The following is a 16,684-nucleotide window of genomic DNA, read 5'->3' as shown; positions in this document are numbered from 1 at the left end:
ATGTAAAACAATTCAAACGAGAAAACTAATGGCCTTATTTATGTAAAAAAATGAACGAAAAACAAATATGTAACACATAAAGTTTAGATGTTCATTGTTGCAGTTGGGAGATTCTAGAAGTTATTTGTAAACATGATTTGTGCATAAATATATCATAGATATAAGAAAATGGGGAATGAGTGCCAATGAGACAACTCTTCATTCAAGTCGCAATACACCTTATCGCTATTTGTCTGCCATTACTGGATATCACACAGGTTCCCGTAAAATTTTGACGTCATCAAACAAAATATCTGACACCACAATGGAAAAGTGATTGTTGTATGCGTCAAAAGGTCAAGCGGCTGGGTCGGCCGGCCAAGTAGGCTAATAGCGATAAGGTGTATTTATAAAAGTTAACCATTATAGGTCAAAGTACGGTCTATAACACAGAGCCTTGGCTCACACTGAACAGCAAGCTATAAAGGGCCCCAAAAATGACTAATGTAAAACCCTTCAAGCAAGAAAGTCAACAGTAGTCTAATCTATATATTAAAAAAAAACCAAGAGAACGAGAAATACTTGTAAACATCTCTATGTTTCTCTGAATAGCCAATATTTTTATGGCCTTGAATGATTTTTATTTTGAAAATATGACAAAATTGAATATCAAAATGGCAATTTTTTGCATGGTGAGCATTTCAAATTCTTACCAGCTTCTAGTCTTTATTACTATTTAGTATTTTAAGCATTTTGAATTGCTGACCAAAAAAAAACTATAAAACAAACAAAAACATCTTAATATGATTAAAGTATTTTTCTTACTTTTGTTTCTGAATAGGCTATTTGCCAATTCCCGTCAATTGACTCTTTTATTAGAGATCCCTTTTTAGTTGTCTCCCTTATGAGGGACATTATTTTTTATTTACAATGGGGAGCTAGCATAAAGAGCAAAAATACCTGTGCGTAATGTGAGTTATCTTTAGGGTTTTCAAATCTTTTAATTACATTAATTTGTTGTTAAGCTAAATACTTTTGTCACTAGAAATTGTTTTTCGTGAAAAATTAGTTGAACCGCCGATACACTACTCTCAATTTGCCATGCTTTGCATTGGTAAAAGCTAATTTTGTCTGGTATGGAATCAGGCTACGATTCACAAAGGGAAGTAATTCGTTTAAAAAGTGTGTAATAATAGAATCAAACAGGTAATTGGCAAATGGACTATTCAGTTTAAAAGACATTCCTTGAAGGAACATTCCATACTGATTCGCCTCTCATCTAGCTTATATTTTTGTTGCACATTCAGATTCTACTGAACAATACTACTGAACAAAATGATTTCATATTTGGCCAAAACCTTGCATGGGGACCTATAATGTTGTCAAACACTAGCTTCCTGTTTGCCTATACATTGAAATTTTCATAATAAAAAAGAAGTTAAAGGGTTTCATCATACATTCCATCAATACAATATCACAACAAATTATCTCCCTTTGTAAGTTTATGCATTGCAAAGAATTTACAACTGTTTTAAAAGTGGGTTTCCAAACTTTTCTTTAGTTGAGGTAGAAGTAATGAACAAAGTTAACATTGAAATCTCAGTTAGGAATTCAAATTTTTGTGTGATACTTGTTTGAAAACAACAACATTGTTGACTGTTGATGGCTGCAAGTTATAGTTGGATGATGTTTAAATGACAGGCAAGATATTCATCCACAAACTAAATTTTTCAGCACATGTGCTAAGATATTAATGATTGTTTTTACTTATTTATATGCATATATAAAAGCGCAACGAACATATGCAGAAATTTCTGCAGCAACATAACACCAGTATGAACTGTCATGGTCACATTGAATGTAAAAGAACAACATATACTGTTACCAATAATGCATATTTAAAAAAAAAGTATTGTTTCAAAATGATTCTATAGAAGATTATACTGACATTGACATGCCAAACCAATTGAAAATTGCATTTTTTTTTAAATAAGATATAAATGGTAAAGGTATTGATAAACAAATAGCTTCATGTGTCAAAGAGACAACAACCCGACCAAATAAAAAAACAAGAGCAGAAGGTCACCAACAGGTTTTCAATGTAGCGAGAAATTCGGCTGGGTTAAACATGTTTGTGAGATCTCAACCCTCCCCCTATACCTGTAACGCATTTCAGTCAAAAACTCTGGTATTAGTGAACGTCATTTGTATGGCACGCCGTCAGTATAGATTATTACATGGCATTTTTCATATCAGACCCTTTATCTGCCCAAGGTTATGATATCAGCCCAAGAGCCGCAGGCTCAAGGGCTAATATCATGAACGAGGGCCGATAAAGGGTCTGATATGAAAAATGACATGTAATTATCTTTTTATCATATACTTCAGCAGAAGAAATTCTGACAAGAACCCAAAACAAATCTTAAATTTAATTGTTTTTATTGCATGCTATTACAAGCATTTATTTATCTTTTCACAACAATTATCATATTCTTCATTAATATTGTCAACTCATTTATGTCTTTCCAAACAAGTTTAACTTAATTAATTTTTGCCGTTTTACGCGTTCTGTTGTCGTTTTCAAACAAATTTCCGGAAATACACGAAGTTGCATGTGATAAACGTCACGGAAATTAACGAAAAGGCATGTGATAACTTACCGGAAGCAGTCAATAAAGGTACCTTTATCAGCCCGCTATTGAAATTCCAAGGAATCTGGTCAATAAACCTAGTAATCCTTTCATAGCCTTTTGATATTTTCAAATGTTATTGAACTGTAAAATTTTATTGATATTTTATACAAGTATATGATAATTATATTTATTCAATTTCGAGATATCTTATTTAGTTAAATAAGATATCTTATAAACTAATTGAGATATCTTAATAACAAAATGAGATATCTTATATATTAATTGAGATATCTGATTTATTAAATAAGATATCTTAGATATTAAATAAGATATCTTATTAAAATGTTTATAAAGATATCTTATTAAATATATAAGATACCTTATTTAAAATATAAGATATCTCTATTAATTTATAAGATATCTTATTAAATATATAAGATACCTTATTTAAAATATAAGATATCTCTATTAATTTATAAGATATCTTATTAACTATATAAGATATCTTTTATATAGTTAATAAAGAGATATCTTATTTACTTAATAAGATATCTCCATAAGTTAATAAGATATCTCTATTAGTTTATAAGATATCTCTATTAATTAATAAGATATCTCTATAAGTTTATAAGATATCTCTATAAATTAATAAGATATCTCTATAAGTTTATAAGATGTCTCTATTAATTAATAAGATATCTTATAAAGTATTTATTTAAAAGATATCTTTATAAAGAAGTAAGATATCTTATATACTTTATAAGATATCTTTTTAATTAATAGAGATATCTTATTAACTTATAGAGATATCTAATAACCTAATAGAGATATCTTATAACTTTAAGAGATATCTTATTAACTTATAGAGATATCTGATAAACTAATAGAGATATCTAATAAACTTTTAGAGATATCTTATTAACTTATAGAGATATTTTATTATATTAACTTATAGAGATATCTTATAAACTAATAAAGATATCTTATAAAATTTTAGAGATATCTTATTAACTTATAGAGATATCTTATTTAATTGGTTATAAAGATATCTTATTTAATATATAAGATATCTACATAAGTTAATAAGATATCTCTATTAATTAATAAGATATCTTATAAAGTATGTATTTAAAAGATATCTTTATAAAGAAGTAGGATATCTTATATACTTTATAAAATATCTTATTAATTAATAGAGATATCTTATTAACTAATAGAGATATATTATAAACTAATAGAGATATCTTATTTACTTTCAAATTAAATAAGATATCTTATTTACTTTCAAATTAAATAAGATATCTTATTTACTTTCAAATTAAATAAGATATCTTACAAAAATTAAAGATATCTTAATACTTAATAAGATATCTTGTTAAATAAATAAGATATCTTCAAATTTGAATAAATATAAAAACAGCGTGCCATACATTTGTGCGTTTAGGGGCATCGTCACTTCCATGCCAATGTTGAGCGAGTGGCTGGAAAACTATAATTATATATATATATATATATATAGTACGAATTATTCAGCAAATTGAATTCTCAATATTGACAATCAGCACTGCTGTCATTAAGGCATTGCCATCAAGTACCTAAAGAACAACCATTATTTCTAGTTTATCCTGCACAATGACGATCACTAAGACTCTTGATGAACGTTAACAGTGCAGGGATACAGGAGATTCCCTCAATCTGGTAAATGATGTTATAAAGGGGCGTCTAATTGACGAGTTTTCTCTGGTGAGTCTAATTGACGAGTTTTCTCTGGTGATGGATGAACTCGAAAGTGGTCTATTCTAGCAGAATTTAAATTACCATAATCAACAGTAACTTGTTCATGTTGACTGCTCATTAATTTAACCATTTAAACCATAAAAACCTTATGGCCCAAACGACTTTACAAAGTGTGGTAAACTTGCAGTTTGTCCAAAACGACTGTGACCAATACGGTTCTGCGGCTGAACAAAACGTACTTGCATCCAGTGGCGGATCCAGAGGGGGGGGGGGGGGGGTTCCGGGGGTTCGCACCCCCCTTTATTTTGGCCGATCAATGCATTTGTATCGGGACATATGTTTTGCACCCCACCCCCCTTTGCCCTGGGATAGCACCCCCCCCCCCCCCCCCCCCCCCTTTGGAAAATTCCTCAGCGGCATCCGCCCCTGTGCATCGAATCGGCTTTCCTCAATATTTAAACAAAAATGTTATCAATGCACATTAGATTGATGATCAAAATGCACTTTATTGTTTATTCTTATTCTAGCAGTTATAAATACCACCATTTATAACAATAAAAAAACATAGCCCAAATGACAGTGTGGCCGTTGGGACGAAACGACTATGACCGATACGGCACTCTGGTCGAAACGACCGTGACTAATACGGCACTGTGGCCGAAACGACTGACCGATACGGCACAGTGGCTGAAACGACTGACCGATACGGCACTGTGGCCGAAACGACTAAGACCGATACGGCACTGTGGCCGAAGCGACCGACTGATACGACACTGTTGTCTTGACGGCTGACCGATACGGCAATGTTTTTTTCTCTTAGAATCAATAAAAAAATCATGGCCGAAACGACTTTACAAAGTATGGCCGAATTGGCAGCATGGCCAAAGCACTGTGGTCGGAACGAAGAGAGCAATTTAGAAGTAAAATGACCGTTGAACAATGAGATCTCCCGATGTTTGCAGAAATTATTTCGTTAGTCTCTGAGACTACTATATGCTATTTTACTTTTTAAATTGTTATTTGGATGGAGAGTTGTCTCATTGGCACTCACACCACATCTTCCTATATCTATTAGGTAAGTCCACAGGGCGAAGCTGTCGTCAGACACTTTAAATACGTGCCTACACATATTTTTGTATTATGTGTTTCGGTCTGCGAGTTCCTTGTTTCCAATTTGGCGTCGTTAGACTAAATTAGTCCGAGATTACCCTGACTTACAACGGCTGTTGTCCCACGGCCCCAGCTTGTCTGGCAAAACAGCTGTTGGACGTCAGAGTAATCTCGGACAAGACTAAATAATCACGATTGTCGTACTTAGGCAGTACAAAAAAGAAAAAGGCCTGCTGCGGATGATTTTGATAACAAAAGTAGACGTGTTATACACCATTGTGTAGAAAGTCAATTTTAATTTTACGGCGTGAATAGTTTTAGTGGGGTTGACAACGGATTATAACGGAATTTCGCGACTGACTGACATTTTTCAAAAATACGAGTAAAGTACCTTGTGTTATATTATGGTATATCAGCTGTTTATAGAGGTAAAAAATCTGAGACAAGTACCTGTGTCCGTGTACTAGGGTCACATTCTTGTCACAAATATTATAATAATAACACCGTTAAATTATCTGCAGATGGATGTGAAGTAATTTGTACACTAGTCTATATATCCGATTCCGTCCTTTGTGAATGGACTCCAAGTATTGGATAGAACTGTATGTACATTATATTCCGCCTTAAATTATATAACAACTAAACAGTAGGACTTGGCTTCTATCATCAAAAACTCTAGTGAAACTCAAAATGCTCAAAATTTTGACATTTTATTCTTTAATAAATGGTTTATATAAAGTTGTTGGATTTCAACTAGCTTTCTACCCTGTCTTCATCCAACCTACAATAAAACCCTTGCCAACGTGGCGCATCAGTTTGGCTGTGCTGGATTTATAAAAAAAAGCAGAATGGAGACCGTTAAATCTGATGCCTAGTGTAGAGAGAATGCTGCACGTTAAGAACATTTTCAACAACTCTTTGTGGGTCCGTATGTGTTCTACTGAAGGGCAAATTTTTTTCCATATCCAATAAACCCGCGTTTACCAACGGCTTCGTCTTAGATCGAGAGAAACAGCTAATTTCAAAATATTCATCACAATAAGATCTACGTATAACCACATGGTTAAAATTGGAAAACTGACCCCTTACCCTAGTAATTTCGAGAATCTTCCCCTGAATGATTATTTCTCACTGAACTGTTTTGACATATTGTCAAAATGTTTAGCAGATACATAGAGAAGCCAAATAAAATGATCATGGTAAATAAAGGGAAATATTCTATCAATATAACCAAAATGCTTATTTCCTCAAAGAATCTGTTGCCCTATAATTGCAATGTGTTCCTCCCAGTTTTGGGAAAAACGGGGGGGGGGGGTGCACAGTCTTTTTCTATGTTACTTTTTTGTGTACATACTATTGTATGTTTGTCTTAATTTTTAGCTGTTATTAAAGGGAGAGTGTATATAATAGGCTTTTACATCTTCTTAAAAAGACACTTTTATCAGATTAAGATGTTATTAAAGGGAGAGTGTATATAATAGGCTTTTACTATATATTTTACTTTGATAAAAGTGTCTTGCACCGCGGTCAGATTTATGAAGGTGTATTTCTTTTATGTATTAATGCCAATTACATTATTGTGGTTTTTTTTTAAGAGGAAATAAGAGCTGGGAACAGTATAATTATTATCCAGCTGAGAGGTCAGTTTTAAAATTATCAATTTACCACTGCGGACCGGCGCTAGATAAAAGTCAACGACTATAGAAGGTATTTAATGGCTTGTAACTTCAAGAAAGTTCCCTTTCTAACACAGTAATCACGTAAGCAATTTAAATTAAAAAAAAACAGCCGAAAAGTAGCGGATTTTAGAAAAAGAGGGAAGAAAAAAAATACTCTTATCTTTAAACCCCCCTTTTTTTATTGTGTCTTTCCCACACCATCAAGATTATCCATGATATTTCGTACGCAAATGTTATGAGTATTTTTTTTTTAACAATGACATTAAATTTTTAATTAAATTTGCAACGGACACCTGCTGGTTAGAACGGTAATGAAATGCGGATTAGACAACCGGAAATAGGTGGCGTTGTTATTTTGGTCGCCATGCTTGTCTCCAATGACAACATCTAAATTTTGAAAGGCAGTGTTTAGCTTTGTGTGTACAAGTAGCCTTGACGTTCCTATTTTGAGAAGGCTACTACAAAAAAGAAGATGACAGACACACCAATTGATGTTCCAAGATTGGAACTTGATTCAATCATTGGATTTAATGGTAAGCTGAGACTTCTGTCAAGTTTTTGTATGAATCAAGCGCAGAGTATAAATAATGCAGCAGCATTTTCCAACCTATGCGCCATTGTTTTACATGCTATACACTATAATAATTGTTTACTCAACGAAATTTTGAAAGAACAGTATCCCAAGCTGGCCCTGTATTTATTACTGTATTGCTTTCCTTTAAAACAAATCAATTATTCGTTATAACAATATTAGCAAATCACAAATACCCTGACATTCATCAGACATCACAAACTCCAGCTTCTTTACACATGTACATTTTGGCTTTCTCAAGTAGAAGCCAGAAATTATTGCAATTTGAAAAGCTGGGATACGAGGATATTCTTACCTTAAATCTTTTTCTTTATATTATAAAGGACATTCTTCCCAGCAGACACAACAACGTTGATTCGACATTAAATAGGCTACACGTCAGATTTCAATGTTGAATCAATGTTGAAAAGTAGTGTTGGATTTAAAATTGATATGACGTTAAAAATATAACGTTGATTCAATGTCAGCGTCCAACTTTGAAATTAGGTTGAATTTTGGTATAAATTTGGCGGATGTGTGTTGAAAACAAGTTGATGTAATAAACGTTTATTACATGTTGTACCTTCATCTATTCTGTTCACACTCAAAAAAATGTTTGTGACATAAAACAGTAATTATACAACAAGTTGCCCGCATATGCATCTCACAGTTTCAAACAAACACAATCTGAATACTTAATTTTATTTTAGTGATATTTATTATTTTTAGGGGATGTAAATGCTGGTTTGAAAGTTCACCCTGGAAGAGAACACCTGATTTACCCTCTAGGAAATACAGTTATAATTGAACATGTTACTACAAAGGAATTTTCACAATTATCAGGCCACACAAATAATGTGTCATGTATTGCTGTGTCACCATCTGGAAACTACCTAGCATCAGGACAAGTCACACACATGGGATTTAAGGTAAAGACCATAGAATTTTCAGCTGAGGACCACCTTCTGGTTAAGGATTTTCTCGCTGCGTTGAAGACCCATTGGTGGTTTTCAGCTGTTGTCTGCTCGTTGGTTGAGTTGTTGTCTAAGACTCTTTGACATTTTCAGAAGTTCCCCATTTTGATTCTCAATTTTATACTTTTAAATGCTACCATGTATTTTTTTTCATATAGTCTGCCCCTTGTGGTTTACTTTTAATTATTGTATTATAGTGAAAACTTTTTTAAATTAGCAAATGATATAACATTTGCTTATACTTTTCTACCAAAGTTTTTCTCATTCTGATGTGATGTAAATCATATTCATGGCCCATTGAGCTGTAAATATTGAGCTAATAATAAGTAAGATAGGATTGTTTTTTTGTACTCACAGTTTATGTCATTTAATTAAGTACCAAATTCAGTTATGACTTTAGATATAAGATGTGTTAACATAGATGATCTAGGAATCAATAACATAATTGTATTCAGAACTACCAGTTTTAATTCACTGATATTTTATTTTTTAGGCCAATGTCATCATATGGGATTTTCACAGGAAACAACAGATAGCTACACTCAGCCTTCATAAAGTGAAAGTACAAGATTTAGCATTCTCACCTAATGAAAAATATCTTGTAACTCTTGGTGGGCAAGATGATGGAAGGTGAGTGGCACTGAGTGCATTGCATACATAGATGCAATTGTCAATAAAGATTTGATATTTAAAAAAAAATGTTTGGATTACTTATCACATTGTCTAGTAAATACTTTTAATACATGTATATTGGGGGTCATCCATAATTGTCAACTATTTTCCAAAGAGTACAAAATGTACACTTGGGGAGAGGGGGTTACAAATCAACATTTTTTCTGTACGCTTTTAAAAAAATTAAAATAAAACAAGTCTGATATATGTCAGTTTATTTTCATTGCAAATTTCCATATTAAACGCAATTATAATAGACATGATCGTCTTTTTATTAAGAATGATTGATTCTTGTCTTGAAATCTGAAAATGGTTGATGTACACTACACTTCTTGAGGGAGGGTGGGGGTAAAAAAAGGGTTTGTTTTGTACACTTTGGAAAATGGTTGACAATTATGGATGACCCCTTGCTTAAAATTTAAGCTTGTTAATTTTGAAGTTCTTTAAAAGCAGACAATGTCTTTCATTGCATTGAGTGAGATACAAATGATCAAGGAAAGTTAGAATACAACTAATGTCCTTCTTCACATTACAATTATATTGTTCTTCTTTTTACAATACTGGATCCTAATTAACATTAATTTATGATCTTTTCTGATACGTATCTGTTTCAATTATGTTATTTTCTTCTAAAGTGTGCTTTGATGCTGAAAAAAATAAAAGATCACTAAATCATGTAATTGAAGGTAATTTAATGTTAAAAATCATTAGAGATAGAATTATATTTAAAATAGTTATTATTTATTTCAGTGTTGTGGTTTGGGACCTTGCCAGCAAAGAAGCAATTTGTGGAAATCAAGCCCAAGTAGAGAGTGCCGGAGTAACATACTGTGTAGCCTACTCCAATGTTAGTGATGATATCTTTGTTACAGGAGGAGAGTAAGTTTATTTATCATGTTTATTTAAAAAATGAAATTATCACTTTAAAAAAAATCATTGTCTGAATCATTTCTGGATTTCCCTTCATCAGGAAAGCTCAAAACCTAAAATGTATTTGGAAGCCAGTGGTGCATAAGAATTGAAACAGTCGGAGTAGACATATATGAACAAAAAAGACATAGATTATTAGCCCATTTCAATCTTAGGTTTACTTTCCCTGAAAGGGTTGAAATCTTAGTTATATCATTTCTAAATTCATTAAGTATTACTTGCAGTCAATCAATTTGTCATCAGCTCAATTCAGTTTTTATTAATAGCTGAATGTTGTTTCAATCTTCTTCAAGGTTAGTAATAAAATTCACAACTGTTTTGATACATAAATGAAAACAGGAACTTTTTCACAGATGTTGTGTTTTGGTTATCTAACTTTAAGATTTGAATCCTAAATGTTTTTTTTTCTTTCAGTGGTACATTACGAGTATGGGAACTTGATGTTGGAAACAGAAAAATCAAAGCAACAAATGTGGTCATGGGTCAACTCAAAAGAGTTGTAAAATGTATCCAGGTGAGTACAGTATACATGTATATTGTTTGTATGAAAAAAATATTTTTAAAAGCTTTGCAATCAGAAGAGAAATTTAAAGGTACATTATAGATTTGCTCATGCAAACATTATCCCAAAGGTCAGTTAAAATACCTAACCCCTGTGGCACAAGGTTAAAGGTTTTTACCACCATTTTTTTTAGTGATTGACTTAGTGAAACAGATCTCCATAAGTATTGAATTAACAGATATATAATTTAAATAAAATAATTATTTGAATATCAGTTTATTAGATTGAAAAGATATTAGGCATGAGGTTCGTATTTTTAATAGAGATAAATGTAGACACAACAAAAGAAAAATCTTTACTGTTAACTTCTTTAAAAAACTGTAAAAAAAAAAAAATCTTCTGACCATTATTGGTACCTTTAAAGTATACCAATTCTCTAAGACTTTTGAGAACATAGAAATTATATACATACTCATTCAAACTAAACAGTTCTGGCACTATTACTACAGTATGTGAGATGTGATATTTCCATTAACACTTATAGTTATCATAAAATTTCCTGTTTAAGGGGACATGCTATAAGAAATTTGTTTGGAAAACGTTGTGACTAATTCTGGTGCTTTTTCTATATTTAACTATTCTGTTTATAGATGGCTGATCACATGGCTGAACCCTTCTTTTTCTGTGGTACAACAACAGGAGATATCATTGGTATCAACATGAGAACCAGACTCTTCCAAGTCCAAGGACCAAAGAAAGAACTATTCAGTAAAGGTGTTACATCCTTGGCACTTCTAAAGTCTGGTGACTTCTTAGTAGGAGCAGGAGATGGAGAAGTAGCCCTTGCTAAATTTTACAAGAAACAAGACAAAGGTGAAGTCTTGTTTGAAAAGAAAAGGTAGGAGCAATTGATGAAATCATGTAATGTTTATGTGTAAATTATTCTGTGCATTTATTAAATGCACTTTTGAAGAATGGTCAATTTGATGTTATTGTTTTGCTTTATTTTGTTGTTGAGACTGAAATTGATACTTTTAAATAGCAGTAAAATTTATTCTTTTCACTATTGAATTACACATGCTGAAATATAACGAGTCCCAAGACTCACCTTTAAATGAGAACCCTGGTGATTCCAGAATACTAATATTAAGTTAGACAAATTTTCTAATTCTTTTTTGGCATATTTTAGGTCGTGGAAGGACAAGAATTTATCCAATTTATCATCACCTGCAATCACATCTATAGCCCTGAGAGGAGATGGCCATCAGGTAAATATTAAACCTTTGATTAAAGTTGCATTTGCATGAGCATTGTATGACAAAACATTCCACGGTAACGAATACATGATATACATTGATTTATAAATTGGAAGAGACTGCTAGTTTTAAATAAGATCTCACTAATTGTCACTAGTAAAATTTATTTAATGTGTATTGAAAAGTTTGGGTATATTGTGTTGTTAGAAGTCTTTTGCCAAGTATAAGAATTGAATTATGCCATGTTCTGTTGTAGATTGTTATATTTAATTACAATTACTAGACAAATAAAAGGATTTTCCTGAACTCTAATTTCATTGGTGGGCAATGTGGCAACCCAAAAAATACTTATATTTTTATCAAGCATTTTTATGACATCAATACAAAATGTAATATAAAATCTTACACATGAAAAACTGTTCTAAAAATGTGATCTGGAAAAAATTTTAAGCACATTTTTTTGGAATATTTTAATATTTTTCGAATATTTTATTTTACCCACATTTTATTTTCAGTTTTATGTTGGAGCTGCTAACTCTCAAATTTATAGATTTAACTATTCTGAGTTTGTCGGTGGTGGAGATCAGAAACAAATCAACAAGAAAACTGGTCTAAAAATAGAGAAAAAAACACAGACAGATGATAAAGGTGTAGAATTAGTAAAAACATGTCACTCCAAAGCTGTTAAAGATGTTGTATTCCCATTGTAAGTTATCTGTGGTATAAAATTAGTTTTTATAGCTAAAAACAATGTTACATATTTTCAACATGATAGAATGTAAGAGAGTAAAATTTCAGTTCTATGATGAACACTATATGATAAAATTGGAAGCCAGGATGGGGTTCTGGAGAGTGGAGATATACATGATCTGTACCAACATTGATTTTGTTTTTTGAAAAAAGTGAAACACCTCTAAATATGTATTGCTATACAGATGAAAGAATTATAGACCTACATCCTATATTATGCACTGAATTATTTTGGCACCACATTAAGCGGTTTTGTCTGATTGTTTATGACATTTTTTACACTAAATCTGATGGATGTGTACTGATTGAGGAAAACAAATTGTATATTTATGATAGTCAATTAATAATCTAAATGAAAATATATAATCTCACAAGAGAAAACATTTGTTTTGAGTTAAATCTTAAAATTATTTTGACACTTCCATTGTGTTGTCAGTTTGACTACTAGTAAGTGTAATAAGAGTTTTCTTGCTACAAACATTTGTTAAATTTTACCTCCATTAAACTATTTTTTTCAATACGGTTATGGTAGATTGAACTTCGAACTAAATAAATATTTATCTTTTATTTTGCAGTGGCTTTTCCAATTTAATAGTAACTTGTCAAGAAGAAGAAATTAGGGTATGGAATATGTCAACAAAAAAAGAAATTCTACGACATGTAGTCGCCAATAAGACATGTAATGCTGTGTGCATAACTAGGGATGGAAAAACAATATTTAGTGGTAAGTATTGCAAGATAAGACACGTTCTTAATGATAACCATATTAGCTATTCAGGAAACAAGGAAAAGAACTGGTTTAATATGATCTCAAGAACGATTTTATTTTTTAATCTTTCTTTTTCTTTTCTTTTTAGATAAAGCTTAACTGGTATGATATGAACATGCATATCCTAAGTGTTAAACATACATTTTATAAACTTACTTTATTCTGTCTTCTGATTATTACAAATAAAATAATTTAAAAAATCATGGAAACTTCATGTTAACTTATTGTAACTTAAACATATTTTACTCTGTATTACAAAGTCAAAATAATTCTAATAAAGATTAAAAATATTTCAAGTGGAATAGTCTAAAATTTTTACTTAATTGAATACTTGTGATTTTCAGCTTGGGATGATGGTATAATCAGAGGATATGGTTTTTCAAAGGATGGTAAAAGTTTGAAACAGAAATTTGAGAGAGGAGAAGCTCATAGTAAAGGAGTGACCGCCATTTCATGTACTTCTGACGGCAGAAGAATTGTAAGTGGTGGAGGTGAAGGTCAAGTACGCATCTGGGACATTACCAAAAGTATGAATATGAAAGGCGAGGATGTTTACATTATAAAATTGGCAGAAACAATGATGGAACACAAAGGAACTGTTTCTGATGTCAAGATAACCAATGGAGACCTGGAATGTGCCACTGCTAGCAATGATGGAACCTGTATTATTTGGGATTTAGAGTAAGTTATTTTGACAAGTGTTGAGTCTGATTTGCTATATTATGTGTAGTTTTAAATATGTTCTTCAACATGGTGCTTTGTTCAGCATTTAATTTAGTATCAGAGATAATTAATTTGTAGACTAAACTTGCATCTGTCATACATACAATGTTTTAGCCTTGATAAATGATTTCGTTGTTCTCAACTTTTTAATTCCATGAAATAAAATCATGATTTAAGATGTCTTAGCTGCATATAAAAAATTTTAAAAGTGCACTTTCCTCAGCTGACAGTGTGCAAAAAGTGCTTGTCATGTTTTTGCATCCTGAATTAGTGTACAAGCTGTCCCCCCCTTTTCTATCATATATATAAATATATATATACATATTAAGCTAAATGCTTCACATGGAATATTTTATTCCATATATTTTTATAGTTAAAAAAATTCTGATAGTTACAATTTTACATGCATGCACTCTGTGCAGACCAATCATAGCAAGAGCACTCTAGTTTAGAAACCAACATAAAAGTTATACTAGATTTGTTGTAGTTGGCATAATTTTAAAGAAATTTACATGTATCATTTCAGAAATAAAAGAAGGAAGGGAATAGTATTTGCCAACACATTATTCAAATGTTTAACCTATGATGCAAAAGAAGTACAATTAGTAACCACTGGAACAGATAGAAAAATAGGATTCTGGGAAACACATGGTGGTGAGAGGATTAGAGATTTAGATGGTTCCTCAAGTGGATCTGTCAATGCCATAGATCTGTCACCTGATGGAAGGTTCTTAGTTACAGGAGGAGATGACAGAATGATTAAGGTACAAATTTATTACAGGTGCATTCTAAGAAAAACAATAAGATTGCGAAGAAAAGGAAAGGGAAAATTCAAACAAAGGGAGATAATTCATATGAATTGAAAAAAAAAGGAATAAAATATTTCTTTATAATTACCATGTGCAGCAAAAGAAAATTTTCACTTTTGTGTCAAAAATCATGAAATGATAGACTCAAGTATTACCTTTCAAAATTCATGGACAGTAAAATTCAGTTTTCAAATAAGATATAATTTTGTTATTGTTTTTTTTTTTTTTTTATCTCTTATGAAGTTAATGTAAAAAGAAAAGTTTTTTTTTGTTTTATAGACAGTTAAATTTGTTTTTCTTTTATAGGTATGGACTTACCAGGAGGGAGAAGTAGTAGGTGTAGGAATTGGACATAGTGACTCTGTCATCAAAGTTAAAATCTGTCCTAACCAGAACTTAATCGTCAGTGTCAGTGAAGATGGAGCTATTCTCATATGGAAATTCCCATTTACACCAAGATGCTAAAGACAATTCAAATTAACAAAGCAAATATTGTATATGAATCTTAATGTTTATGAAAAATTTATTTGACATGGATTCCTTAGTACTACTGATGAATTTGGAATGGATAAATTCTGTGATATATTTATTATTATTAAATGAATTATACTCAATTATTTTTATTATGAGAAGTGTCACAGTTGCAACCAAATTTATCCCGAAGTGCTCAATTGTCCGTCCATAAGAATTGTTATAAGTTTTTGTGAAGAAAAATTCATCTGTCTGAATAGGGTTGTACTTTTTTGTTTTAGATCATTTATTAGATAACATGAATGTCAAAAACTACTTTTAAAGTATTACTTTTTTCTGTTCAATTAAATGTCCAAAATGGAGAATACATATTTTTTCGTTTGCTATTTTAAAACTTTATTTTACTGCCATCATATTTTTAATTTTCAATAAATCTTATTTTCTTATGAAAGGTTTGACAGAATTTAATTGCTATTATCATTATCTATGTATTCACTGTTTTCCCCATTTCACTTTACAAAATATATATGGTTATAGTATCTAACTGTTGCTTGCAACTGTTTTTCTTTATGATCTAGATCTGCATTTACAATATTACTTTCTCATTTCATAGATCTGAATCTTAATTGTAAATATTTATTTGTAAATGAAGTATATATTTATCATCAAGGACAATAAAATGATAAAACACTGTAAAAGTATTTTTTTATTATTGAATGTTATCAGGCACTTGAATCATTTTCAAACAAAGAAACCAACTATCCAAAAGTCCAAATATAGCAGATTTAAGCAACTCAAAATATTATATGAACTTTTTGGAAGATTTTTTGCTAAAAAAGCAACGTGTACGGCCGCTTGGTGAAAAATTGTGCACATCCTGCTACAAGCATGAAACTTGGCCTAGACCTATTGCAACTTTTACTCTTTCATTTAAGATAGGGAGGCATTTGAAAAAAATGTCTCACTTCTGGTTAAATTCAAAATGGCGGATAACGTACTTAAATCAGCCCAATATTGAAGGCTAGCATGTGAATAGGTGTTATTATCATCCTACTATCTTAATATTTGGTACAAACCTTTGTTTTGTACTTCTTTTGGATATATTATGTAGATTAGTGG

At 31.2% G+C, this 16,684-nt stretch overlaps 1 protein-coding gene across 1 annotated transcript; it reads left to right on the top strand.

The window, feature by feature from the left end:
- Nucleotides 1-7,468: 7,468 nt before the first annotated feature.
- LOC134725007 (cilia- and flagella-associated protein 52-like) lies at nucleotides 7,469-16,263 on the top strand. The gene is made up of 12 exons (XM_063588458.1): nucleotides 7,469-7,671; nucleotides 8,439-8,638; nucleotides 9,177-9,313; nucleotides 10,106-10,234; nucleotides 10,700-10,799; nucleotides 11,438-11,685; nucleotides 11,977-12,055; nucleotides 12,559-12,749; nucleotides 13,369-13,517; nucleotides 13,907-14,243; nucleotides 14,812-15,049; nucleotides 15,401-16,263. Exons 1-12 carry the CDS (start codon nucleotides 7,611-7,613, stop codon nucleotides 15,557-15,559), a joined length of 2,028 nt encoding a protein of 675 aa, XP_063444528.1. The 5' UTR covers nucleotides 7,469-7,610; the 3' UTR covers nucleotides 15,560-16,263.
- Nucleotides 16,264-16,684: the final 421 nt, after the last annotated feature.

This window comes from Mytilus trossulus, chromosome 7, assembly GCF_036588685.1.
Source record: "Mytilus trossulus isolate FHL-02 chromosome 7, PNRI_Mtr1.1.1.hap1, whole genome shotgun sequence".
NCBI classification, from domain to species: domain Eukaryota; kingdom Metazoa; phylum Mollusca; class Bivalvia; order Mytilida; family Mytilidae; genus Mytilus; species Mytilus trossulus.
This window is presented reverse-complemented; position numbering and strand designations above follow the sequence as displayed.